This window comes from Lissotriton vulgaris, chromosome 11 (genome assembly GCF_964263255.1).
Source record: "Lissotriton vulgaris chromosome 11, aLisVul1.2, whole genome shotgun sequence".
NCBI classification, from domain to species: domain Eukaryota; kingdom Metazoa; phylum Chordata; class Amphibia; order Caudata; family Salamandridae; genus Lissotriton; species Lissotriton vulgaris.
The window spans coordinates 980519869-980547680 of record NC_141699.1 but is presented as its reverse complement, the minus strand read 5'-3'; the positions used below and the strand labels follow the sequence as shown (position 1 = coordinate 980547680).

At 45.0% G+C, this 27812-nt stretch overlaps 2 protein-coding genes across 3 annotated transcripts in view; one reads left to right on the top strand and one right to left on the bottom strand.

The window, feature by feature from the left end:
* IFT80 (intraflagellar transport 80) overlaps positions 1-11365 on the bottom strand; it is a 474284-nt gene extending 462919 nt beyond the window's left edge. The window contains exon 1 of the mRNA XM_086944208.1: positions 11291-11365. The gene's annotated coding sequence lies outside the window, so the exon portion shown is untranslated. The remainder of the gene's footprint in view (positions 1-11290) is intronic.
* A 641-nt stretch (positions 11366-12006) lies between these two features.
* SMC4 (structural maintenance of chromosomes 4) overlaps positions 12007-27812 on the top strand; it is a 512503-nt gene continuing 496697 nt past the window's right edge. The window contains exons 1-5 of one of the 2 annotated variants that reach the window (XM_086944206.1): positions 12007-12472; positions 13834-13990; positions 14744-14922; positions 15275-15466; positions 18703-18879. In XM_086944206.1, coding sequence (XP_086800332.1) covers positions 13840-13990; positions 14744-14922; positions 15275-15466; positions 18703-18879 — 699 coding nt within the window. In that variant the 5' untranslated portion in view covers positions 12007-12472; positions 13834-13839. Of the gene's footprint in view, positions 12473-13709; positions 13751-13833; positions 13991-14743; positions 14923-15274; positions 15467-18702; positions 18880-27812 lie in introns of those variants that run through there. The other variant, XM_086944207.1, reaches the window with a different exon arrangement.

Below are 27812 nucleotides of genomic sequence, written 5' to 3'. Positions count from 1 at the left end.
CTTGATTGAACATTTTTCTGCACTTTATATGCCTCTCATTTTTTTTAAACTGCTGTATTTTTCAGGTATAAATATAGCAGCGTGTCTACCAGCCACTGTGAGCAAGATGCCTGCTGTGGGTAAATGCAACACTTTGAAATGGGAGAGAATTAAACTGAAGAGTTACCTTTATGTTTATATGCATAACATAAAACTCATCATGTTATTTTCTCCCATATAAAAGTGTCTTTACAAACAACAAGCATTTTACACCCAGTGAGTGGCCTGTAGACATGGTGCCATATTTATAACAGGAAAATACAGGCATGTGTTTAAATGTGAGGAATTTAAAGGGAAGAAACGTGTCTCATAGAATATTAGGAATTATTTAGCTTAATTTAAAGAAGAGAACAACATTAAGACAATATTTCATAGAAACATTCTTCTTCAGTTTAAATTTTGTTTGTTTCAAAGAAAATTACAGTATTATTCAGTTCGAAATATGGTACTGTGTCTAACAGCCACTGGGAGCAAGATTCCTGTTATTTGTAAATGTGACACTTTGAGAAGGGAGACAAGTTAGGTTTAAAGCTTTTTATTAAGGCAAAAACATAGGAGGAAAGGGAACAAGGAGGGTAGGGGTATACACATTACAAATCAAAATAGCAAAGTGAAAATAATGAATCGTGATGATGGACAGGGCTACTGCAAAGGAAATTTCGATGAGCAAATTAGAAAAGGCTAAACATGGTTGCCACTGTCAAGCAAGCTGGAAAGTGAAAGGCAGAAAAGCAAGAAGCCAACTCTCCCTCCCCCCTGAAACCCTCCCCCCAAACACCCCAACTCACCCCAACTCCCTCCCAACCCCCCCGTCCAGTGCTAGGCAATAATGCGTCCTGCCGCCCCACCCCACTCCCCCACCCCATGAGCCCCCATCCCATATCTTCTTAGTTGGCTAGGTCCACAGGAGGTGTCAGTCTCAGGAGTCTAAGGTACCTTGGACAGGTAAGTTCTCTGAATTCTGTGATCAAGAGCGCGTGAAAGGGTGCCACAACTCGTCAAATTGCTCCATGTCCCCCGCCACCATAAGCGATAATTTTTCCATGCCCAAAACATGCCAGAGTCTGTGTAGCCAGCCCGTGATGGAGGGGACCGTGGTGGTGCGCCAATGAATCAATATGTTCTGAATCGCCGATCCCAGTGCTATTGCTATTTGCCTGCCTCTGCGGGACTTCAGCGGGTACATTAGCCCATTCGGGAGGCCCAACAGAACATACGCCAGGAAGCGTGGCAATTCAATCTCAAAATGAGCATCTATCTCATCAATGATCTCCGTCCAGTATTCCTTCAACAAGGGGCAGTCCCAAAGCACATGTGTGAGAGTCCCCGTGTGTCCACATTCCCTCCAACACTCTTTCCCAATATTCCTATTCATTTCATGTAGCCTCTCCGGGGTATAATACCAATACGTGGACACCTTTGTGAGTGTTTCTGTGAGTCCTGTGTGGTATGCAGAGTGTCTCGCCCGATGTGCAATCTGATCCCATTCCTTGTGACTAAGCATCCTTCCCAGTTCCCTATTCCAGCGTTCCCTACCCGGGTTATAAAAATGAAACGGGGGGGGTTGCAGGAATTTGTAGAGGTCCGTGATCAGCTTAGCGTCAGAGGTGCGAGTTATTAACCACCGCTCGTACGGCCTCATCTGGCGATCAGCAGTGACTCGCACCTGTGGTTGAAGCGCCCAGTGCCTGACCTGCATGTATCGTAACCTATCTGTCTCAGTCAGTTGGAACTCCTGCTTCAAATGCTGAAAAGGGACCACTCCCTCCGAGTCATACATCTGGAAGAGCGCACGGCAACCGGCTGCCCTCCAGTGTGAGAAAGCGCCCGGTTCCAGACCCGGGGAGAAATCAGGGTTCTCCACTATCGGCGTGAAAGGCGAGGGGAATGTGGTGAGTTCGTGAACTTCACTAACCGCGTCCCACACCCTCAAGGGGACTCGCGTGACATAGGAAGCATATAGGTTGGGAGGGCGGTGAATCCGTCGTAAGAATGGCACCTCCTGAAGGGGACGCCCCGCCACTGCCTGGTCCTGAAAGAGACAATGCTTGTCAGATTCCCATTTGCTCCACTCCACCAAGTAGCGCAACTGCGCCGCCTGGAAGTATTTCCGGAGGTCTGGGATGCCAAGGCCTCCCGCCTCCGGGGCCAGCGTGGAGATAACCCTCTTCATTCTCGGCTTGCGGCCCTGCCAGATGAAACGTGCAATATCTGCTTGCGTCTGCCTGATCCATCCCGCAGGTGGCTGGAGCGGTAAAGCTCGGAAGAGATACAAGATCTGGGGCAGGACCGTCATCTTGACCGCAGCAATCCTGCCGAGCCAGGACAACATCCCTTTACTCCAGCGGCCCAGCTCCTCCTTGATTTTCCTACCGAGGGAGGCATAATTGGCCGCTACCATCGCCGGCAACGTCGGTGCTAGCAGAATCCCCAAGTAAGGCACTAGGGATGACGACCACTGCATGGGAAAAAGCCTCTGCAGATCTCGTCTCGTATCCGCAGTCAGGGACACATCTAGGGCCGCTGACTTGCCCATATTCATCTTAAAGCCCGCCACTTTCGAAAAAGCAGCCAGTTCCTGAATGCATGCCGGGAGGGCCCGCCTTGGATCATCCAGGGTTAAGAGGACATCGTCCGCATAGAGACTTATAGTATGGACATACCGCCCCATCTTGACCCCAATCGCATCCGGGTTCTGGCGAATTCTCTGGGCAAACGGCTCCATATAGAGAGCAAAAAGGAGGGGGGAAAGCGGGCATCCCTGTCTGGTACCCCTTTCAATCTCGAAGCTGCGGGAGCTGCACCCATTAACTCTAACTGTAGCCGAAGGGGACTTATAACAGTTAAGAACCATCAAACAGAATTTCTCTCCAATAGCCATTTTCCGGAGTACCTGTTCGAGATAGGGCCAATGAACGCGATCGAATGCTTTCTCAGCGTCCACCGCCAGCAACATCCTCTCTCCCGGAATCCGTGAGGCTTTCTCCAAGACGTGCACCACCCTCTTGGTGTTATCGACTGTTTGTCGACCTGAGACAAATCCAGCCTGATCAGCCTCAACTAGGCCCGGTAGATGCAGGGCCAGTCTAGACGCCAGAATTCCTGTGTATAGTTTAAGGTCAACATTCAGGAGGGATATAGGCCTGTATGAGCCGCAGAGGGTCCGGTCCTTCCCTGGTTTCGGGATCACTGAGACCGTTGCCCTTAACAGGTCCGGCGGTATGGCCCCCGGTGTAGAGAAGGAGTTAAATAGGCGGGTAAGAATAGGAGCCACAACCGGGCAAAAGGTTTTATAAAACAGGGACGTATAACCGTCCGGGCCCGGGGCCTTCCCATGTTTGAGCCTGGATATAGCGGATATCACCTCCTCTACATGAATACTGCGTTCCAGGTGCTCCGCCTGTGCTGGGTCCAGGGCTGGAAGGGCCACTGACTCCAGATAGTCTGCAGTATCTTGCGGCAAAGGGGGCTCCCCTGTGTAAAGCTCTTCATAGAACCTACGGAACGCCTCCGCCACAGCCGCGTCGTCAGAGACTGCCACCCCATCAGAACCGAGCAGCTCCTTTACCACGTTACGCTGATGCGCTATACGAAGTCTATTCGCCAAGAGTTTGCCACACCTATCCCCTCCCGTGTAAAACGCGTGTTTCAGGCGCAGCGCCGCGTATTCCGCCCTGTCCATGTCTAACGCCGATAAGAGTTTCCTAGCAGCCTTCAGTTGTTTCCATATCCTAGGAGCCCCGGTACGGCGATGTACATGCTCCAGTTCTCGGACTTTGGAAGTCAGCTCCTCCCTCTTGCGTTGTCTCTCCCTATTCTCCGCCGAGGAGATAGAAATGAACTCCCCCCTTAGGACCGCCTTCAACGCCGCCCACTGTGTCGCTAGTGAGGTGTCTGAGTTATCGTTATGTGCTTGATACTCCCGGATCGACTCCTCAATGTGTTTCACAACTGTTTTTTTATGTAAGAGGGTGTCCCTAAGTCGCCAAACACCACGAGAGGGGTAGACCGGCGGAAGCGCAAATGTGCCCACGACCGGTGCATGATCAGATAATGATAGGACCCCAATGTCCGCCGCCGTGGCGGAGGCACACATCGGTCCGCTGACCAACAAGTGGTCCAACCGCGCATATGTCCGGTGTGCATGTGAATAGTAAGAATAGTCCCTACTCGTGGGGTGAAGTGTGCGCCAAAGATCATGTAGGTCCAGATCAGCGAGTCGAGCCTTTCCTGCCTGTGAGAGTTCTCCAGTTTGCGGGTGTCTCTGCGCGGACCTATCAAGTGCGGAGTCAAAAACTATATTCAAATCGCCCCCTAGAATGACATGTCTGTCCGGGGAGGCAGTCACGTCCACCAGCGCTGAGTCAAGAAAGCGCTCCTGGTGGTCGTTCGGGCTATACAAAGAGCCAACCGTGAACGTCACGTCTCCCAGCTTGAGGCGATACGCCAACAGCCTCCCCTTTTGTTCTGCGAATTTGTACAGCACCTCCCCCCTGAAGGAACTTGCTATCAAAATGTCCACCCCCGCTTTCTTAGATGCAGTAGAGGAGAAAAACTGTGTGGGAAACTTGCTAGAGCGCATCCTATGACAGTCCTGTGCTAGCAAATGGGTCTCCTGCAGGAGACATATGTCTGCTTGTGTCCCCTCCAACAAAGATAAGATTGCTCTCCGTTTAACCGGATTGTTCAGTCCCTTAACATTAAGGGTCACTACTTTCAGTGTCGCCATATCCCTGAAGGACTGTGTGTGCTAGGCCGTGGGCGCCCAATCGGCGGGGGTGGGGCACGGGACGGCAGCGCAGGAGAGGCAAAATAAGATAATGCAATAACATGTAAGACACTGGACGATGTCCCCTTCACCCTCCAACAGTCCCCAACTTCCCTCGAATCAACCCTGTGGCAACTGGCCAACCCCCTACCCAAACCCGAACAACCCATTGTCCCAGTCATGTCCCAAAACGGACAAGTCCGTGGAAAGTACAAAAAGTGGACGTGCGGCCACTCGTCCTTCCCGCCTCTCCCCCGACCCTCCCTCCAGCCCCAAACCTGTCGTTGCAGAAGCTGTGTCCATCTCCCCCCGCAGCGTTTCTGCGCCGTCATGGCCACACCGTTCGTGGCAGCAGAGTCCCTGGCTACTTCTCTCATCGTGCTGGCCATTTCTGCTCTGATGGTGGGTGAGTCCGGCCTCCCGGCGCTAGCCGTCGACCTCCGCCTCGCCGACCGCCGTCGTCCTCCTCGATCAGGGCGCCTCCGGCCCGGTGTCGCCTCACCCTCCTCCGTAGCTGTGAGGCCCAGGACTCCACAGACATCCTGCAAGGAGCGCAATTGGTGCAGTACGCCATTCCAGCGGAAGATAAGGCGAAAGGGATGTCCCCAAGAGTACGGTGTTTCATTCTCCCTTAGAAAGTCCGTCGCGATTTTGAAGGCTCTGCGCTTTTGCAGCGTGATGGCAGACAGGTCCTGAAACAGCGCTACGGGCAGTTCACGGAAGGTCAGCGGTTGCTTCTTGCGGGCCTCCGCTATTATACGTTCCTTCACTGGGAAATCCGGAAGGTAGGCCAGAATGTCCGGAGGAGGCGCCGTCGATTGTCGCTGCCGGCCGACCCTATGGGCCCTATCGATCCGGATCGGGAAGTCCGCGGGCTCACCCAGGATCTCCCTGAACATGTCCCTCAGGTATCCAGCCACATCAGTTCCCTCTTCTGCGGACGGAACTCCCCGGACCCGAATGTTATTCCGTCTCGACCTGTTCTCCAGGTCTTCATTGTGTGCCTGGAGGTCGACATGCTGTTCCCTGAGGCGGAGTACATCTTGCTGTAGATGGACAATCTCCTCGTCTCACCGCTGAGCCGCTGCCTCCACCGTTTCCATCCGTTCACCAAGGCCCTCCACCTCTTTGCGGACCTCACGCACCTCGCTGGCCACTTCTTGCTTTAGCGTCTGAAAGTCAGCTTTGAGTGAGCTGAACAGGGCCTCCATGAAGGATCTCGTGACTGGGGGCTCCCCCCCAGCCGGTTCCCCTGAGTTTCTGGAAGAGCTTGGGGACGGTTGCGCCCTGTCGCGTTGCTGCTGGGCCCTGCTGAGCATATCCGGGAGCGTGCGGTCACCTTTCTTCGCGCCCCGGTTCCCCGACATTTGTACACTATGGACTGCAGCACGCCACTCAACTGAAGAGGCGACACCGGGCCACTGGCAGCAGGCCTCGGCGTCGTTGAATCTCCACTTACGGGCAAGGCACCAACGAGGGGAGAATCCGATGCAGCAGGGCCGCTGTGCGTTCCGTGCTTCAGAGGACAAAATGGCGGCTGGGCCCTACTGCGCAGGCCGTCCCACACCTCCAATTAATGTCCAAACCGCTGACCACGACAAGGACCTCCCGGTCCGTGGTATCTCCTGTGCCGGGAGTTCCGCTCCGGGCCGGGGGCGCGGGAAGTGTTCCAGGACGGTACCGTAGGAGATCCTCGCCACCGCCTCCGTGGGGACAAGATGGCGGCTGGGCGTAGCCAGGTAGACCCTCCGAGTCCGATGGTCACTGCCCGGACCGTGCAAAGAGTCAGGGCCGCAACAATGAATCCCCTCCGGGCCCCTTCGAGCCGTGGGAGGGCTGAGTGTCCTGGTTCTCTGTTCTGTACTCCTTCCCAAACTGGATACGGTGCCGAGGCACACGCAGCGTAACAGGCCACCGCCGCAGTCTCGAGCGTCTCTATGCTCAGGCAGCAGCCGTCTCTCCTCGCGGCATCTCTCGGTAGCTAGTCAACCGGCGCACCAGCTTCAAAGGCACAAGCCGATGCGAGTAGGCAAGCAGACGCCTCACCAAGCAGCCAAGCTCCGGCGCCGGGGCCCACCCAGGCCTTTCGTCCGGTGATCCGCTCTGCCTCGACTCAGTGGTGCTCCGCAGCCAAATCGCTGACGTCCGAGTATACTCCTGCAAAGGCGCTCGGGACCAAAGTTTAACACCTGTGTATGCACCAAGGTCTTCGCCACCTTTCCCACGGCCGCTGAGCTCCAGCGGGGGGAGAGAAGCTGTCTAGAAAGGGCTCGGGCCTAGTCGGGCCGGAGGAGCTGCGGGAAGAAGCGTCCGCTCACCCCGCCATCTTGGCCACGCCCTCCAGGGAGACAATTTAAATGAGGAGTTAAAGTTAACTCCTAATTTTAATTTTCTCTCATTTAAAAACATTCAGAAACATAATTTTGTGCTCATGCTCTAATACTGAGTTGAGAACGGCTTTTATTTAAGAGTTAAATTCATCAGTGCTACAGTTATGAACCTCTGTGGCCCACCTGCGCCATAAATGTGACTGCAACCTGCTAATAATGTAAAGTAAACAGAGACATTCCTTAACTTTAAAAGGAAAATGCAATACTTATTTACTGCAGTTCTTAGCTGAAATTAAAACTCAGGCCTGGGAGCTACTCTGAAGGTTTCTGCAACCTACTGGTAGCTCACGATTTAATGTTTCGACACACCTGCTCTACTCACTCTGTCAAGTGGCACAGCTATTGAAGGTCAAAGCTCCCAGATTCTTTAACATTCATCCATAATTCTATGTCAGGACCGGAGGCTTCGGATTATGCCTTCTTCCTTCGCTTTATTTTTACAGCAGCAACACCAAACATTAACAAACTACATTTCCCATGAACACTTGGGAAAACAAAAGTCTTAACAGGAGTCCTTTGTCTGTGTCCGCACTCCGACCAGCTCCCGTAGTCCATCAACGCTGTTTACCCTTCCTCTTTCTTCGCTGCTCAGCAGCAAGATAAATAGTTTTTGGCTTCTAATTGTGTCTTTCCCCTTTACCTAAATATGCTGGAAATATGCTGGAAATAAACATTAAATTATATATCTTGAGAGGGCTGACAATAAAGTGAAATGTCACTTGGAAGGCATTCGCCTGGCCTCTCCAGCAAAATCATTGCTTCTCCAGTTTTGGTCAAGTGGGCTATTACTTCTATACACTATTATCGGGCGTACCTGCCAGTTACCCACATGAAGACTGTCCGGATCGTAAGGGCTGGATTTTATTTACTTGAACCCTTATTGTGGGGCTTCTTCTCTTATTATTCGCCAAATGATTTGTGATCGCACCATAGAACGGTTGGAGAAATTCAATTTATTATATATAGCCCTGAAGAAGTTATGTGCATAGGAACGAAACGCGTTGGCTGATGTCCAATCTTTTATGATGAAAAATAAAGAAACTTGATGGACTGATTCATAAGACTGTGACTTCTTTCCTAGTGCACCTTCCACAATTAACAAAGTGGGCTATTTGGAAACTGTTAAACCAGGAGCCCCCCCACAATTTGGCAGAATTGTGTACTTCTTGACATTGACCTTCCAAATAATGTCCTATGCACCCATTCTTCTGTCCAAGATTTGGAGCATTTGGAAACAATCTAAAAGCTGTTACTAAGTTTGCGGTTAAAATAAAAATTGGACGAGATATTACTGCGAGGGAGAGTGGGTAGACAGTGTCCACTCTCACTGTCTATTCACCAAAAGGCAACATGGTGATAAAAATAACTCTTTAAACAAACAGTACTGTATTTACAATCTTGGGTCACCAACTTTACCAAAGATACTTATTGTTTTCATCCATGATGGACAAAACAATTAACAATACAGATTAAAACATGACGGATATAAAAAAAATCCACAATTGATTCTTAAAACCATGCGAGGTTAAAATAGATGGTTCAGTACAATTGACTTAGAAGCAGTGAGGTGAAGGGTGATAACCGGGTTCAGTCCGGTGGAAGCAGAGGCATCTGGGGTGTCAGAAGCTGGGTCGGAATGGCATTAGTCCGGCTTCTTGATTACAAGAATTGATTCTCCTCTGATTGATTCCCACTTCCCCTGAACTTTATCAAATGCCCCAGGGACCCGAGACGCCCAGCGCCCCCACTCTCTCCGGATCCATTCCGACCCAGCTTCTGACACCACAGATGCCTCTGCTGCCACCGGACTGAACCGGTTATCACCCTTCACCTCACTGCTTCTAAATCAATTGTAACCTGTCCTGATGATGGCCTAAGACTTCTGCAGGCCGAAACGCATCGACTTTCACAGCGTAACTTCTGGCACTCCTCTTTACGAACACCCGACCTAACTGTGTTTCGGAAATTCTATATCATTAATTGTTTGAATGTCCTGAATATGTAAACTTGTGGTTGTTTTACATTGTCCCTTGTCGCGCCCATCACTATCGCTGTATATACCACGTCACATGCCACTTGTGCCGTCACAAACTTCAGGAGCACTTGTGCACAGTATCTTGTTGGTTACATGTCCATTAATGTAACGCAGTGCTACCTTCCCATGTGCTTGTACATATGAAGTTTAATATGTCCAACATGTCCAATACAAGCTACCTTTACATGAATGTGTCTCCCTGTGTTTCTCCTCTTTTGGATCGAATCCGCTGCAATTGATTGTGCCGTCTATATTTGCTCTTTAAATGATACCCATGTTCGAGACGTTGTTGTTTGATATAGTTCATTAGTTTCAGACAGATGTCTGTGCTTCAGAGCTATGGCCAGCGACCTCTTTAGCTTTACACATTCCATGTCAAACCAGTCCAAGCAATAAAGGGAAGAGTGATCGAAGGCGGCATGGCTTTTGCTTTTTCTTGCCAACGAAATCTGTACCAGTAGCTCTTCAAATGTTTGCAGCTGCTGCAGTTCCCCCCATTCGTAGAAAAGGTTAGGATCAAGGTATGCAATGTTGCCCATTTATGACACGAAATGTCGAACTTTATATTGCAGTTATCGTTACTGTCGATAATGTTTTTCCTATTTGGTTTCAGCAATGTTAAGGTCACTTGCATGTTGGCTGGAACTTGGTGTGAGGAACCTCTGTTTCAGATGCTCCAGCAGTAGTAGATCATGGTCACTTTTGATTTGAACTTTACAAAATTAATTGATCTTGGGCAAATCATACTCTCCTTTTGCCTCTTTCCCCATTTCTGACAACGTGTGCACCTTGCAGAAACTTAATGGAAAAAACAACAGCAAAAACATACTCCAGACACATGCAGGGTTCCCATTTATATATTCAGGGTAGTTTTACTGCAATGGTCTCCATTGCTTATTATAAGTTCTAAAGGCTACCTTGTACCTAAAGTTGTGTTATGCAGGATCTCACCTATGGAGCACCTCTTCCTAAGGACATCTTAAATGTTTTGGGAACTCCCTGTTAAAAACAGCTTTGAACTTATGATCCAAATTCAGTTATGTTATGCTGTCTTTGGCCTGGTCACTGGCAGTGCACAGGTGCATTTGAACAAATTCTAAAGTTGTTACATCAAACACTCATGGTCAACGATGTGCGTTTTCAATATTGTAACACAGCGAAAGCTCACTAAAAGTACTGAAAATAATCTCTGTGACACCCTCCCATTTCTCATATGCGAGGTCATGTTTTTATTTGCTAGAAAAAAAATATGGATGTTGCATGAAACATAAACACAAAATGTATCTGCAAAATGTCTGCAATACACTCTTACACACGACGCACATTAAAGGGGAAACAGTATTTAAAACGGTTTAAGAACTATTCAAAGTCATCGGGGCAAAACGTTCTGCAGTACAGAGCTGGCTCTTTCCAGGGGGCTTATGAAAGGCTGGGGCCCAGAGCCAGACGCAACTTTGCCCATGCCTTAAAATGTTTCTGACTCTTTCCCCTCAGCTACAGATGTAACCTTTTTCAAAGCTCACAGATGACTCAAATGGTAAGATAAAGACACCCGGCCAAGAGGCTCATATGTCCAACAGGCAGCCAGGTCTGAGTAACAGAGAGAGGACTATTTGGCGTCCCATACCAGCTGAGCGCGGACAACAAGGCAGATCACACAAATACAGAACAAACTTGTCAAAAACGGGACCCAGAGTAACGGGGTGTGGGGGCGGGATGGCATGTCAGTGCTCTGCCCAGAGATACCTCACTGCACCCAGTTTGGGAAATCGTAGCACTGCAGCCACTAGTAGGTGGATCATCCGGGTACGATGTGCCCACGGCTGTAAGCACCAATGTATGCCCATTAGATTCAGGCAAAATGGCAAGAAAAGCCAAAGAATCATTCTCTAGTATGTGTCCCTTTCAAACGTCTTGGATTATCTCTGTGCTGAGGACTGACCCGTGCCGCTCCTCCCAAGTCACGATATCCTGCCAATCTTGTCTGCGCTTACCCCTGCTGCCCGTCAGACTTTCTAACACCACATCCCCTGCATCATGTGAAACCCTCTTCCTTACCTGGCTGTTTCTTCCGACAGTACTTCTACTGGTATACTAGGTGTCTACCCCGTCGCTATAGTTACTTCTCGCGAGAGTTCTTTGCTCTCACTACAAGACATGAAACCGAAAAGGAACTAGAAAGTCCTCAAGGGCACTCATAAACAAGGAGGCTAAATATGAAAGTGGAGTTGTAATCATCCATACGATTTTTGGTATGAGTTCAAACAGCAGACTGCTTTCAACGCGTAATATAGACCGGTTACTGATAGCAAACACATCGCACTTTCTAAAAATCAATGTGTACAAAGTTTTACTCACATAAATATTAAATATACATCGTTGCATTTGTCTGCAAGCTCTTATACAATTTTCTTTTTTAAATAAAATATTGAGTAGAGGTCGCCTTTCTGGGGCTGACAGCCCAACGATCACCTCTTTTACAAGATGGCGAAAATACTGGTTTACAAGTTCAGGAACGGGCGGCCACTCCCATCCCCACGCCCACTGCGACCCACCCCACGGAGATTACTTTGACATCTCACGCCTTTTGACAGAACTGTCCGCCTTGAGGCCATACTTTAGTTAGAGGAAAATCTGCCTTAGGGGCGGGGACTTAGAAAGTGTAGTAACTCCACCCCTAGTGCAAGGTACTGGGAGATTTTCCCTACAACAGACATGGCGTATCACTAAGTAAAAGATGTGCGGTCTAGTTTTTTTTTGTCATTTTATGTCTTGTCCTTTATTGTGCCTAAGATGGCAGCGAGCCATTTTTTTTTCAAATGGGTTAGACTGTCCCAGCATGCTCTGCGTGTTTGTAACGAATTTCGGTTCGAGTTTGGATTTTGGGCGCCATTTTCGAGTGGAGAAGTCACAGCAGAGGCAGGAGCTGAGTCTGAACACGCAGCTGATCCACCGTAAAAGATCCTTCCACTTGCTCGCCGTGGCCGACAGAGGTGTCTAAAAATCGAGAAAAAAATACTGCATCCAGCAAGCCCCGTGGCATCTTCGGGAAAACGGGCTTTGTTGTTGAAAGTTGTCTGCAAAGCTGTCATTTTAGCGGGAGAAGCTGTGACAGAGCCGGGTGCTGTGTTTTTCTTCCAGTTAGCCAGCGGCTCTTCACCTTCTGAACTCCATCTCCTAACCCTTCTGGTTCGTCCTCTCCGTGCATTGACCACAGCCGCCGAAAACTCTACTTATTAGGCAAGTCAGACGAAACGCAGATCCAACTAAATATTTTTTCTTATTTTTATTTTTTTATTTTTGCAACTTTTCTATTTGTTGTTGTGGGAGTGTAATCCGAAACACGTCTATTCTGAATTAATTGCTAAGATCTGGGAGTGACATGTCTGTCTTGTAATGCACTTTGGCTGTGCTTTTGTAAAATATATTTTTTTATTTTTCCTGTACGCACTCTTCCTATTCTACGCCGTCGTTGGTCTTACTTATTATTAGCTGGCTCGACCAAGTCCTACATCTGAAGTAAAGCGCATTAGAGGGTTCTTAACACCTTTTGAAACACTATTTTTGTTTTTGTTTTTAATGAATGGTAAACTTTTTTTATGCTATGACTACGATAAATTATTCATTACGTCCAATGAATGGCTCGTTGCCAATGAAATCTGAAAAGTTTGCTACTTGTGGCAGGCGTCTTTGTACCCTCTCCACCTCAATTAAACTTTTGGTGTCGCAAGTTACACATACACGTCAGTTACTGTAAATGTCATGTCTGCGTAGCTGTCAACTCGGAGGGTGACACCCTCTTTTATTAATGATATTCATTCTTCTAAAGCACCTCTCTCTATGTAAGATCACTCTTCGAGCACCCTTTGTATTGCTCATCGGAATGTTTTTTTCCTCCGTTCACTGTAATGGATTAGTGTCTAAAGTATCTGACCTCATCGACATTACAGATGTTTGTAACTCAAAATAAGGGCAGTGTCATTGGTCATTGGGTGGTGAGCTGCAGGCTACGACATTAGTCTTCCCACTTGTCGTCAAATGGTAAATTAACATTTAATCTTACGTAAAGTGTCTGGTTCGGGGGATCATATTAGGCCAGTGGCCACCTTGTCAGGGATACTTTTACTGTTTAACAGTTTGTGTACCTGTCTTGTCCAGGTGTGCTTACCCTTGTAGGCTTTGACTGAGTTATTTTTCTTCTACCCTTACTTTTTTTGCCTGGTTGGCTTAACCACCGATACGATTTGACTCACCAAGGTATGAAAAATTAGTAACAAAACATAAGCGCTTGCAATCGTCCATCAGTTTCCCTTTGAATGTGAAGTTTTGTGGAATTTTTGCAACTCGAATGTTTTTGGGCACAAAATCACGACTTGATCCTAATTTGGGATTTGGCGTGCACCTCTTTTATAGGAACACACAGTCAAGGGAGCGCTGCTGCGACATGTTTTTTTTTTTTTCTTCCTCTTCCCTTTGACACGTCATGCAGTTGTGACCCTTTTTAGCTGACGGTACAAGGTTTGTCTTATTTGAACCACAGGCACTGTACGATCCCGCCGAATGACGTGGGCGAGTTCTGACGTTCGTATTTTTCATTCTAGGGCGACATGGCCCCCAGCAAGAGAACCAAAGCGTCCACTGCGGTGGCAAAAGCTCCGGAGTCACCAGAACCCGCTGAGGTGCCACCACCGAGGGCAGAAGTGCAAGATCAACAGGAGCCCCCCGCAGCCAACGGGAATCTGGAGGGGACTCCGCAAGGTGAGTGTGTCCTGGAGACTCATTGGCGCCTTAGTCATAGTGGTATCTTGGTCTATGTAGCTCAGACCGCTCAGAAGCATCCTTACCTGTCTCTGGAAAATCACGTTAGCGCATTGTTTCTCATTTTGGGTGTTTGCTTGACTTAGCTTCTTGTGAAGCTTTACTGTTCGTGCCAAGAACGCAGTCTCAAAGGTTGACCAGATCTGTTATATCTGTCTGAATACTCATTTTGGACTTTCCGTCTTTGGAGGAACAGACTGATCGATGTGTTCAACTTTCTTCCTCTTCAAACAGTAGTAATACATATGCTTCTACATTTCTGCCGGGCGTCACTTTGAAGGCCTTCTGACGCACATTTTGGAGATACTGTGCTAACGTTTTTTTCCTGTTTTAAAAGCTGAAACAGTTGTGCAATAATTTCACTGTAAAACTGCAACTTTACACAAACAGTCTCAATGTAAAGTGAAATCAGCAAAACATCTTAAGATAAGATGAGATGAGCTAATTCCTGTAGTAGTTCCTCTGTATTAGTTTAACTATGATTTGGATTTTTAAATACGATCTTAGAGGATTTGTATAGTTTAATTGTTTTCTAGTTGTATAAATGACTAATTAAAAAAAATAATTAACTTGCTTTAGTGGCTAGGAGGAAATTGTTCAGTTCAATTTCTTGCTGTTGAAAAGCTGATTATTCTGCAAATTAAACTCAGAAATGACTTGTTTGTATACTTCTGATTATAACCCATGCTTTAGGGGTTCCTGGTGAGGTACTTGATACTAGAAGTTTGGAAGAGATTTTAAATAGCATCTCACCACCGCCACCACCTGCAATGACCAATGAAGCTGGAGCGCCTCGTCTCATGATAACTCACATAGTCAACCAGAACTTCAAATCTTATGCTGGTGAACAAATCCTTGGGCCTTTCCATAAGGTACCTGCTGTTTATTTTGTAATATGGGTTTACGTTTTTTTTCTTTCTGTACTTAACTGCGTATGTGCCAAATGATCACAGGCCTACACCATTTTGCATGGACTGTCATAAAATCACAAAGTAAATTTTAGTAACCGTACTATTTCTCCATGTAGGTGAATAAACCAGTTTTGGTCTGCTATGGATGGTTTAGTATGTTAAGGAATGACTACTTATTTTGTTGAGCTTCCCTATCCGTACTTAACTGACCAAAATTGGTTTGTTGGTGACTTTTATTTGTCAATCACATTGCTGAATAAACTCCTAGGCAACATTGCTATGCCTGATCCTTTTTCTCCTTTTTGTTTTGCAGCGTTTTTCATGCATTATTGGGCCAAATGGAAGTGGAAAATCCAACGTCATTGACTCCATGCTTTTTGTTTTTGGATATCGAGCTCAAAAGATCAGATCAAAGAAGCTGTCTGTGTTGATCCATAATTCTGATGAACATCAGGATATTCAGAGTTGCACCGTTGAAGTTCATTTTCAAAAGATCATTGATAAGGTACGATTTTGTTAAACAATTCAACAGTGCACTCAGATTTGTCTCATTACCAAGGTTAACCCAGACAGTGCAATGCTTCGAAGTATTTTAACATAATTTACACCTTTGTGACCCAGTTTTTCTATGAAATGTCACTTTGTTACATTTCCATATCTTTTGATTATTTCTATTGGATGGTACTAGATAACAAAATACTGTTTTTATCCCTAAAGGGAGTAGGAGACCATCATTGAAATGTTTGCTCAAGGTGATTTTGCAATATGTAATAAAAAACCAATGTGCTAGTGTTTTAGGACTATGGCTCAATAACGCAAGTTATTTTTAAGAACTAACTCGTATTGAAAAATTCATTATTACAGTGCAAAGATCACAATCCTTTACTACCAAAGTACAGCAAAATATAACAAGGTTATTTGATAGATCTAAAACAATGCTAATAGTCAAAAGATCTCCAACTTTATTTTCACCTCTGCGCACATTAACCTCCTGCATCCTGGTTTTGGGTAAATCCATTTTTTTACGTGTAGGAAGGAAACACAGTGGCTTAAACTGATAGCGTGAATATTTTTTTTTAATAATAATAAATATTGAGTTTTCAATGTAATCACGCAAACAGCACCATTCAAAATTACATCGCATGAGATTAGTCCAGGGTAAGCACATTACACGACGATACGAAAAGTGAGGTATATGCAAATCAAAGGTCAACATATCCAGCGCAATCCGTAGATCCAACCAGCCCATCAACTCTATCACTCCCACCCACTTCCCCTATATTATGTGAAATTTCTCTGGGCATCCCCATGCCACATAGAGGCCGCTCCTGGGCGGCACACCAGTCCACCCCCTTGCGCCAATGTTGGTGCGGTAGCAGTCAAACAAATGGGCAGCGATGTCTCTTTGCTACCACCAAGGCTGTGTTAAGAAAACCTTTTGGCTCTGCTACCATCCAATTCATCAGTGATGACCAAATGAACACGTGTAGGAGCCAGAGGAACCTCCCAGCCCAAGATCTCCGTCAATTCTTCTATTAGGGACTCCCAGTACCTCTGTATCGCAGGGCAGAGCCACACCATATGATAAAAGTCTGCGGGGGCGGGAGCAAGAGCAGCGGGGGCGGGAGCAAGAGCAGCAGGGGCAAAGGTCATCCAACCGGAGCCCCGAGCTGTGAAGGCGCAGCGGTGAGATAGGCAGCATGCAGGAAGTAGACTTGGACCAACCAAACCAGTGCCGAGAATGAATTTTCTAATATGCTATTCATTACTGTTTTTGGGGAGCAGGCCGGTATCATGATCCATCCAGTGTCTTCTCCTTTGATTCATTGTCCCTACATACGCTCAACCATGGTAACAATTTGCATGATACGCTCTGCACCCATCCACTGTAACATTTTTTTAAAATAATTTATTGAAGTGTAGGGCTATGACGAGGTGATGACTAGCTTTCGGCTCCAACTTCCTCCCTTATTGGAAGATCCTTTTACGCATGGCACATATGGTTTGCCTTCCTACTTATGTGGAGAAATTGTCAACAAAGGAATGTAACCGCAATCTAATCAGATTTAACCAATTTATTAAAATTGCCATTGAGTGCGTCCACTATTTTCGGCTCTAAAGTGAGTTATAGATAGTTTTCATAAGTCTTCTGTGGTAGTTACATTCATTTCTATGCTCGGTAGCAGAAATACTCAAAGTACGGCTTGGGGGCAGCATGCAGTCATCCTGTCTTTTATTTACGGCCCCCTGGTGAACATCCCTGGGCTGCTGTTCACATGACAGAGTAGGAACATTCAGAAAGCTGTGAAACTGGCATAAATTATTTATTCATATACTAAAGTAACAATAAAGAAGCAACAAAGGTGTTCTAGACAACTTATCGTTAGGAACACCTTTAGTTTTGAAGACATCTTGCACTAAACCTGTGAAAACATAACCTCTGCCGAAAGTGTATTTATTAACATGCATAATCGATTTACCTTAGTAGATCATATATCACTGCATTGACTGAGAGGCCTTTATTAGTGATAGTCTTCAAACATGATCTTGAAGACGTTCATGCCGCCCCATTCTAAACAATGCCATTAGTAAACCAAGAGGAGTCCTTTTTCAGGAGCCCCTTGTATGTATCCTTGATTGTTTTTATAATTGTAACATTCTAGTTTATTAACCCCTCCCCTGCTGATGACGGAACCGCTCCGTCATCAGCTACAGTTGAGCTGTGCTGATGACGGAGCGGTTCCGTCATGGCCCGGCCGCTGCGCCTGCGCGGCGCTGATTTCGCGCCTGCGCGGCAGTTATGAGCGGGGCGGGTCATGACGGAACCGCTCCGTCACCAGCACAGCTCAACTGTAGCTGGTGACGGAGCGGTTCTGTCACCAGCATGCGGCGGCCGCCCCGCCCCTTTAGCGCTGCGGCGGAATAGCCGCCGCAGCGAAAGGGTTAAATGAAACACAAGAGAAGGTTTTGTTTAGCACACGTCCAGAACTCTTGTATTTCAAGGGTCTTGTTTGTGGTAATGAAGTAAAAGGAGGCAAAGTGAAAATATCCAATTGTCTACTCTAGGAACAGACAATATGGTCAAGTGGGGAAGCCAATACTGATACCAGGTTTTCTGGTTTCACATTTTGCAATTCCACCACCAGAACAATCTCTTTCCTTTCCACGTTTACACAAACAGTTAATGCTTTGACTTTAATTCTTGGTGCATGAGAATTAAGCGTTTGTGGCATATAGAAGTCCTGTGAAGGCTTGGTTTTGTTGTCCACACCATGGCTCTGCTTCAAGTCCCCCTATGCCCACCTTTCATCACCTTGGCCCTCGCCCTCTTGGCATAGGTGCAGCCTTCAGTCTTGGCATAGGTGCAGCCCTCAGTCATGCCGCAGACAGTACTATGTGGCCTTAGGGGAAATGTTTGCGAGTACCCATGCTCTATAATACATGTTGCTGTTTTATTCTACTTTGTTCCAGTAACTGTTTTATTAGGCTACGTTTATTTTCACTGGCATAAATCCATTAACACACCCTTTTCTCCCAAAGCTTCGTTTGGTGGATAGAGCAGGTAAATGGAAGGACAGTTTAGATTCTCCAACTGTATGTATGAACCTGAGTTTGTGTACAGTGTAAATGGAATATTTATTTTAATTTTATAATACAGAATTAGAGTAATGACGGGTAAATGCAAAGTTGATCTTTGAGATTAAAAACAAGTACAACTTTTTCTTTTTTACTCTCATACAGGAAGCTGATGATTTTGAAGTCATTCCAAATAGTAATTTCTACGTATCCAGAACTGCTTATAAAGATAATTCTTCTGTCTACCATATAAGTGGAAAGAAGAAGACTTTCAAAGATGTTGGAATTATACTAAGAAGCCATGGGATAGACCTGGACCACAACAGATTCTTAATCTTGCAGGTTAGTTATTAATTTGTACTCCTTTTTGTGTTAATTGCTTAGTCTGCACCTGTGGTTGAAGACTATACCTAATGTTCTATAGCAGCACATCATGGTTTGCATGTTGTTGGTAAAATGCTGATCATTATTTGCTGCTTTGGAAAATGAAGGTACTTGCTGCTCACCCTCTTAGATCTTCTCAAATTGTCTTTATTTTTTCATGGCCATGTGACATACTTGCTCCACATTAGCAGCACGTAAATATTGGTGTACTACTCTTAACCCCAATATTATTGTGCTGCTTACGTGTGGCAGGGACTAATCTACTTTCGATGCTTATCACCTAGGAGATGTTAAATGGGTTTGTTATGCATTGCGGTATTATGTGAAATTAATTAATTTCTGAATCCTGGCACGTTGAACTGAACATTGAAAGCTCTACCGTAGTCCAAACAGTTTTTCCCTTATTACAAATTACTGTATTCATGTTAAATTCTCTGTGGTGTAAACTGACCTTGTGGAACACAGGTTAGCTAGAAGAGATTTACATAATCTTTCGTAAGTCCGTTTACAGATGTGATTAACACCTTGATTAAGAGGGGTTGTGAACAAGTGTCCCTGTGGTGTTAACATTTTGGTAAGGATGCCAGTAGTGGTTTTGCTAATGTACATGGCAAAAAAAGAATTCTGCTCGAAAGGCCTCAGCAGGCCCACGCACTTTTTCTGGTGAGGCAAGTTGGTGAATTGGCTTACTAAGTATTGAGAGTGGGCCAATATCTTTTGAAATAACAATTTTTTTTTCTTTACTCGATAGCGGTCATAGAATATCAGTCTCCTCTCATTTCCTGAAACTTAAACCACAACCCACTAGGCCATGTTAACAGAGCACAACCACTGTCAAGAATGCACCGTATTTTCACCTTTTCTTCTACTATGATAAGGTATTCAGATATATTACTGAAGAGGAAATGTAGGAGTTTGTGTCGAGAGTTTAGGTGCTCTCTCAGAACACCATTAACCTTCCCTCATTTTAAGGCAATTTTTGTTTGTGTTGCACATAAAGGTACAACAGTTGACTGAGTAAGCAATTTTTGTAGACACTTTTTTTTGTCATTCGCTGCATTCTGTTGGCGTGTGTAGAGATTTAGAAAAATGAAATTATCAGAAAACACTAGTACAATTTTAATGTATACAATTTAGAGAAGGTTCGTTTAAAAGACTACATGTAGGGTTAGAGTCTAAATGAACAATAGTGCAGTTCTACAGAATAGTATAAATTGAACACAGCCATCAATTAATTACTTAAGTGAATGCGTTATAGGGATGCTCCGTCCAATTACTCCCGGTTTGACATGGGACCCTGTCATGGGTTTTTGCTCCAACTTTTTCATGCTAATATCTGTTACATTTCCAGTGTATTGGTGTCACGTTCTTAGTTGCCACATTTTTTTCTTTTCTCTGCTGTCATTCATTCTAAGACTAACGTTGAAGTGGAGTATTTAGAATGCCTTATCTATAGCATCTGCTATTAGAAGTCTTCAGTACCCTATTTAGCTCTGATGCGCCTGTGAAAGGTGTTTTTTTTATTTGTTTAAATTCCCTTCTCTGAAATGGTAACCAACTATAAAATTACTTACTGAATGAATTCTTGAATTTTTAGATACCTGCAACGTATTTTTTTATAACTATTGCGATGTCTGTTTTTACTGTTTGTCCCTTTGCTAGACTTGCCTTATTACTAGTAGGAGTATTATTGGGGTTTCCAGAGATCCTTTAAAAAAGGAATGAGTAAAATGGCATCTGTAATTTGATTAGACTCGAACTATAATGCAAACGCCGTTTTGAAGAGTTGCTTTCCTTTTTCACCTCTATACTTAATATACTAATTTGTTTGAAAAGGACGAACTTCTCAAATATGCTTTTGTTTCACCTTTTGCTGTAAGAATACTTTGATTTAGTGGTAGTAGATTTTTTGTACTTTTTATTTCCTGCAAATTAACTGAAGTGATAAGATCTCATTGAAGCAAGTGATCGCGCTATAGCAGTCTGTCATTGCATTTAAACTGCAAAGGCTTTTTTCTCCGAAGGAACCTCTCATAATGTGAATGGTAGTTGGGTGTGGCACTTCTGCTGCTAATGCACTTGTCGATGCTTTTCTTTTGACTGAGGTTTCGTAGCCGTCCAGCACTGCAGCAGCCTGCTCATCACTAACCCCGCCACCCCTTCGCCTACCGATGGAGAGTAGGTAGCCCGTAACGAAGGTTGCTGCAGCAACAGGTCGCTTTGGGTGTGAAGGCTGGGAGGTGACGAGCACACATGGCAGGCTGTTTGAGAAGCAGCCGCAGCCAATGTAAAGCGAAAGGGAAGTAATGTTCGCCTTAGAGCAAGGAGGGGTGAGGCTGATGCACATTATTGCAGACACTGGCAGAGTAGCCGTACATTGTATATTTTTACGCCGCACGCATGACATAGCATTTGAGTTAAGTTTATAGGGATGACCACGGTTGAAATACGTCATATATAGGTTTGCTGCCTGTGTTGTGGTTTAATAACGTCGTTAACCTCTTTTATCTGATATGGGGATACCTTTGTTTGCAGACTTGGAAGGCATCCAGTCCTTGCTTTCAAACGTGTGTGTGTGTATATAATATGTATGTGTGTGTATGTATGTATATGTATATATATTGCACACTACCTCGTTTGGACCATATTCGTGTAGCACAGGTCCTGTTGCTTATAGCCTTAAAATAAGGAGCTCTTTCTACTCTGTAGGTTTTAGAGAGCTTTCTGTTACTAGTGTCCAAGCCTTATCCACAGAATATTGTAGGACTGAATAATTTGTATAGCGATACATCACCCCATGTTAATCTACAGAGCACGATAAAGTTTGGTTGGTACGGTATAGGGGTTTATTTGGCATGAATCTAGTGTTGTGGTAAGATGCAAAATTGTTTTGAACCGAAAGGGCAACGATGTAAACGAAAGCTGCTGCTGTATCCGGTCATGTATGCATTTACAGATTCGTTTTTTTGCAAATCTGGTATGATGGTGTCTAAGCACAGCTGTCCTGTTTGTCTTTTACTACATTTAAGAAACTCGTTAAATAACCCCGTAGTGAAGACACGTGGTAGCTCCTTCCCCAACCCACTTAAACAGTGTAAATGGAGAAGGGAATATTTCTTCCCTAATACTACAAAGCCTTCCATAGCATGTGAATGCAATTTTTTTCACATTGGTGTATATTTTATGGGGATGCGGGTTTAGACCAGTGACCACTTTTTAATATACTATTTTTTTTTTAACTAAAATGTGCACCCTGCTCCTCCACACACTCAGCCCCGACTTGTTAAGATGGCCAGAAGTTTAGGAGGGTTTAGAATGCCAATTAGGCACTTACCTTTCTTTGAGTTTGTAGCCATTTATTATGCGTTCAGGCATAATTTAGCAAAGGTGTTTTTTTTTTTGGCATTATGGTCCATTTTCCTCGTCCTCGATCAATGTTTATCGGTGGTACATGTCCTTGTGCGCCCCCTCCCCCCTAATTATGTTGGGCTTATTTGTACTTCACATTCTTTTATCTTGTACTGCGTGTGGTTTTTGAGAGGACTGCTGTGTGTAATTAATTAATCCGTCTCAACATTTTTTAATACCTTTAAGGTCCTCTCGCTGCTTTAACTGAACCACCACGAGTAACTTATTCAGAAGAAGCTTGGTGCATCTACCGTGAGTGATTGGGTGAAAAGTAAACAATTGCGCTTTTTGCTCTGTCTGCTTTCACCGTTCATTTGAATGGGTCTTTAATGTAAACTCCGACATTTTACAGCATCAAGGACTTAGTCTTGTTTTACTGACTCGATCTACCAGCATATAGCTCTTCAACAGGTCTGCTCTGTACTCTGCTTTACCACATGACACGAATGGGACCTTTACTCAAGACTGCCAACACATCCTGCTCAATTGTTTGTTCTTATGCTCCTCAAAATAGGTCTTAGTAAACATGCGATACATTCACCCTACTCCTACACAAAAAGCCCCCCCCCCCCCACCCCGATCTGTCATCTTTTGGCTGGTATTTATTTTTCATCAACATTACTGAAAATCAAGTACTGTTCACATGCTTCGGTCTCCTAGCAGTATTGTTATATTGGTGCAACAGTCTGATCTAGATGCATAGTTCATCGATGTCATTGTCTTTCTTTTCTGATGGTCAGTATTCTGTTCTAGGCCTGTAGGTGATTGAGCGCGCTACAAATCAAAAATAACAATAACAACAATAACAACAATTTAGGAACCAGGGTGCTCTTGGTTTCCTGGGGTAGGTTACACTGACGAAAATCACTAGCTAAATTGTTTTTTGAAATTGCAGCTTTTATCTGAAGTGTGTGTGTGTGTTTGCCAACTTCTTTACAGCCCCCCTGGCCATCGGGGGGCAAACCCTTTGTAGTCCTAAGGTATGCCCATGGGTCCTCCACATTATCTACCACACCCCAAGACATTAAGGCGGTGCATTTTGCCCCTAGGAATGGGAAGGGAATTGTTTTCCTTGTATTACTATGTAGTGGATAGAACTTGAATGAAACCCCTAGTATGATTACCTGTACATATTTACCCAGATTAAATTCTGTGATTGCCTATATACCTCCTGTGCCATAGTCCAGTATTTTATAATCCCGGACAGGCCCACAAGATAACGGGCCCTGTTTCCAGCAGGAATCGGAGCACATATTCAAAAGGTACCATCTATATAATGTATATAATTTCTTCCCCTTGACTTCTTTGAGGACATGGTGGTGTTTTCTGAAGATCTGTTTACACTGGTCTTCATCTCTTAACTCGATCTAGTTCTTTTTCCACTGCCACTGGAAAAGGGATATGGCTAAAGTTTGAGCCGTGTGGGTTTTGAAAAAGTCCAGGTAGCTGCCATATACTGCTTGTCGTCTGCACCTTTTCAAAGACGCGTTTGTGCATGTCGGATTTAATTTTTATGTATTTAACGTGAGCACCTTCCACCTTAAGAACGGTTAATTTAAAAGAAAAATAGCACCTTATTTGTAGGTGCCTCGGTGCGTGGTGATCTGTCCTGCTTGCACACCACTACGAAATTACACGGTCAAATCCCTGTTTTTTTTTTTTTCCCTCCCTCTCACTTTGGACAATGCTGCAGAGCATTGGAAAATGTTTTTTTGTGATTGTGCGTCGCCAAAGCCAATTGGTCTAAAAGGCAAAAAGGAGTTATCTTTTAGGTAGACGGGGAAAGTTGAGTGTTTGCATCATTACCGTATTGAGCAGACTGACAACGAAGGTGGATTTGCAGGTGGTGTAGAATCTATGATTCGTCAGATAATTTGGAATTGAAACTAACACTGGCACAGTGTGGTGTACTTGCATGGGAAGTTACTTTTTTTTTTTTTAGCATTTGTACTGCTAATGGGCACATCTTGTGAGAAGTTACACATGGAGTCCTTCTTTTATCCCAAGAATAGCACATTTGAGGTTTACATGAGGTACGTTGTATTATACATCTCACGCTCTTGTAGCCTTCTGCTTCAACCGGAAAGGAAGGAGTAAATTGTATGTATTAGAATTGCTTTAGGTCCCCACTAGGGCAACTTGTAAAAATACAATATTCTTCTTGATAAGAGTACTTTGCTGATATTGATCAGTGATTACTGGAGGACTTTGGATTTTCTGAACAAGGTTCCAAAAGAATCCAATAAGAAAAGGATGTAGTTCTCCTCTGACATTTGAATTAATGGTATCCCAACTGCATGTAAACTGCATCTCCACCCCAGCTGGATTGCTGCCAGCAGTCATTGCTGACTAAACATGCCGTAAGCTTGTCTTCCCATCTTATTGTAGCTGAACAACAGTGTTGATGTAATCTATTTCTTGCCTTAAAAGGATAGCCATTGTGTTTGACTGGCCAGTCAGAAAATATGCCGGTAATTGTTATGCCCCCAAAAAGGGGAAAGCAATATTGAGGTGCACCAGGAGTATTACTGTAGTGCCTCACACAGGGATATATAAAATTACCTACCGGAGTTCCCAATGTAAATTCTCATTGAGATTTTAGATATGACTACATCCGAAATGCTGGACAGAATGATACTAAATTTGGTTAAAAAGTAGGTTTTGGTTCAGAAAGCGTGCTTTAAAAAAAAACAAATTGGTGTATACCGTTCGTTAGTTTTTGCAATTTTAAAGGAAAACTAAATTTTGTATATCTAGGGATGTAGTCCATCTCCGAATCTTGCCGGTCTCGTTCAGTGATCCGATTGGCAGCCAACGCTTAATCCAAGAAGTGTCGGTCACTTTGGGACTCTACCTCAGCCGAGCCCCCAAAATAAAAATGTAAAAATTAAGAAGAGGGGGGTCATGATAACAATAAAAAAAAAATTTTACAGCAAAGATCGCACCCTTTTTTTTAGGTCGAGCTAGAGTTGCGCATGCGGTCTAGCTAGACAACTATTGTTTTTAGTTTCCTGGGAATATGAGACCGCGTTCGGCCACGCGCCTCTGCTGTCTCAGGTTTGTCCTTGTGATTGCGCTTTTCCTGCTGGCTGTTTGCTGTGTGTGCGCTGTTTAGCTTTCGGGTTTGTGTTACTCAAGACGTGTAGTGCTGGGTGCAGACAGACACTCTCGTACACCCCCCCCCCCCCACGGTCATCGGGCTCTTTTCACACACGCACGCACACACATCCCCCTCACACCCCACTCACCAGGTTCTTGTCGCGTGTCCCTTGTCAGCCAGCGGGTCATTCTTGTCAATAGGCGGGGGCCGCGGGCCTCTCCACGAGCCCGGGAGCCCCGCTAGCTGCGACGCAAATCTTCCGGCGGGCACAGGAGCGCGGCTCCAGTCTGCTTCCTGTATTTGTCCGGTCCGGCCCGCCCGCCTGCATCCTTTCACTGCCAGTCTGCATTCGGTCATCTGTAGCAGCAGGGACGGTGCAGCCATCCACCTGGGCACCCTGGGATGCCCAGTAGTACGGTGCCCTGGAAAAGCACAGCCATCTACCAGGGCACCCAGAACCAGCCTCGGATGGGGATTAACTGGAACAGTATGGGGAAGGAAATGTGGTTAAAGAGTTTTCTGGACTGTGCTCAGCTCCCAAGCACACTCCAGTTGTAAGTACCCAGAAGGACTGCAGTAAAGACAAGGAACAGTATTCTTCACTGTTCCTTAACCATTGAGGACCAATAGAATCTATGACCGAAGAACACTGCGCTACATCAAGGCAGAAATTAGCTATGGATTTTTTTCGGTTAGCAAGAAATTAAAGCACTAGGACTGTCATTGTGCAGACAATGGACAAAAGGCTACTTGTCAAGCCAGGAGTTTTCAAGAAAAATCACCACAATGACATATTCATTGTTAATGCTCATCGCAGTCACGCCACCATTTTAGATATGATTTTATTTTTGTCCTTTTATTTTGGGTATTTATGCAGAACAAGCCAAATGTTCAAAGGATCACACGATATGGACACAGCACAGGGGTATTCATCTGACACATGTGACTACGGAGTGCTTGCAGAAACAATTATAGATCTCACAGAGGTGCACAGACTTTCTGAAACTTTTGGGAAGGAATCAGCTGTAAGGCAAGAAATAAAAGGTGACGAGCCAATGAGAGGGTGCTGAGATGACCACACAAGTCACTTAAGTCTAGAGGAAAAAAGAAAAAGCTTCTGTTTTTTAACCTTTCTGTTGGTCGTTCAATATCTCAAGTGCAGTATATTGTTCGCAGACTGACAAAGTTGCTTAACTTGCCTTTTTTGTGTGGAGTTTTATATAGCGCAAACTTGACCCGAATCTGGTATCAGAGCGCTTTACATAGCACCAGTTACGTTACATGAGAACACACATTCATTTTTGTTAGGCACTGGGAGATTAAGTGATTTGCCCAGAATCACAGGAGGTTTAGCGTCATTACCGAGACCCAGTTCCCGAGGTCCGAGTGCCTTAGCCGTTATCTTCGTCATGTTGGCCTCCCTGTGCTGTAAGGACGACAGCGGATTCAAGGTAAGACAGACCTGTGGATAATCACCCCCTGCCAGGGCCCATCTGGGTGGGATTATAGGCAGAGCCACTGGGATAATGCGGCAGGGAAGGGACAAACTGCAGTTGGGTTGACTAAATTATACGCCAAGAGATGGCAAATTAAGTGCTACCTTGTTTGGCAGTGTTTTTTCACTATTTTGTCATTTTAACACATGTAGATAGAAAAAAAAATTCCAAACAGCTTGGAGAATGCAACAGCTTTTTAGAAAAGAGAAATATATGCATTCCCCAGGCCCTATTTAACTGTTATTAACCAACACAGAATATTTTTGTCTTTCCTCGAAGCACAACCATCGCTTCTGACCCCAAGAGTATAATAGTGTGTTTTCTGAAAACAAACCTACGCATGCACACTTCTAAAAATAAAAGGGGAGCCTCCTCGTGTACCAGTTTTCCTTAAGATTTTTTCAGTTTTGGATTTAGTCTGTGTTCACACTAGGGCTTTAGAAGCACCACTTTCTATTAAGAGGCCAATAAAACAGTGTTGTACCATTACTAGGTACAATGTCAGCGTCTTCCTAGAAGGCACTCTCACATCAAGGCATCAGACCTTAAAAAGAGAAGTCAAATGTTTGGCATCTTGCTGTACTCCGAGCACCCTCTTGAAGTACCGGATGACATGTCTCCAGTGTAACATGACTTTGCACGTATAATGAAGTACATATAACCAGTGAGGCTCCAAGGTATAATTTTCTTCCCGATTAAACATACATTTACGAATTAGTGAGTCTTTACCAAAGACCATCTCCTTCGGTTTCAGCATTAATCATTCATTATTGCTATATGCAAACCCTTGAATAAAGCACTAGCATCGGTAACGGAGATAAGGAACAATATTTCATTAGATCTCACACAAACTGCAAAAATACCAAAACCAAGCCATATAAAGTTTG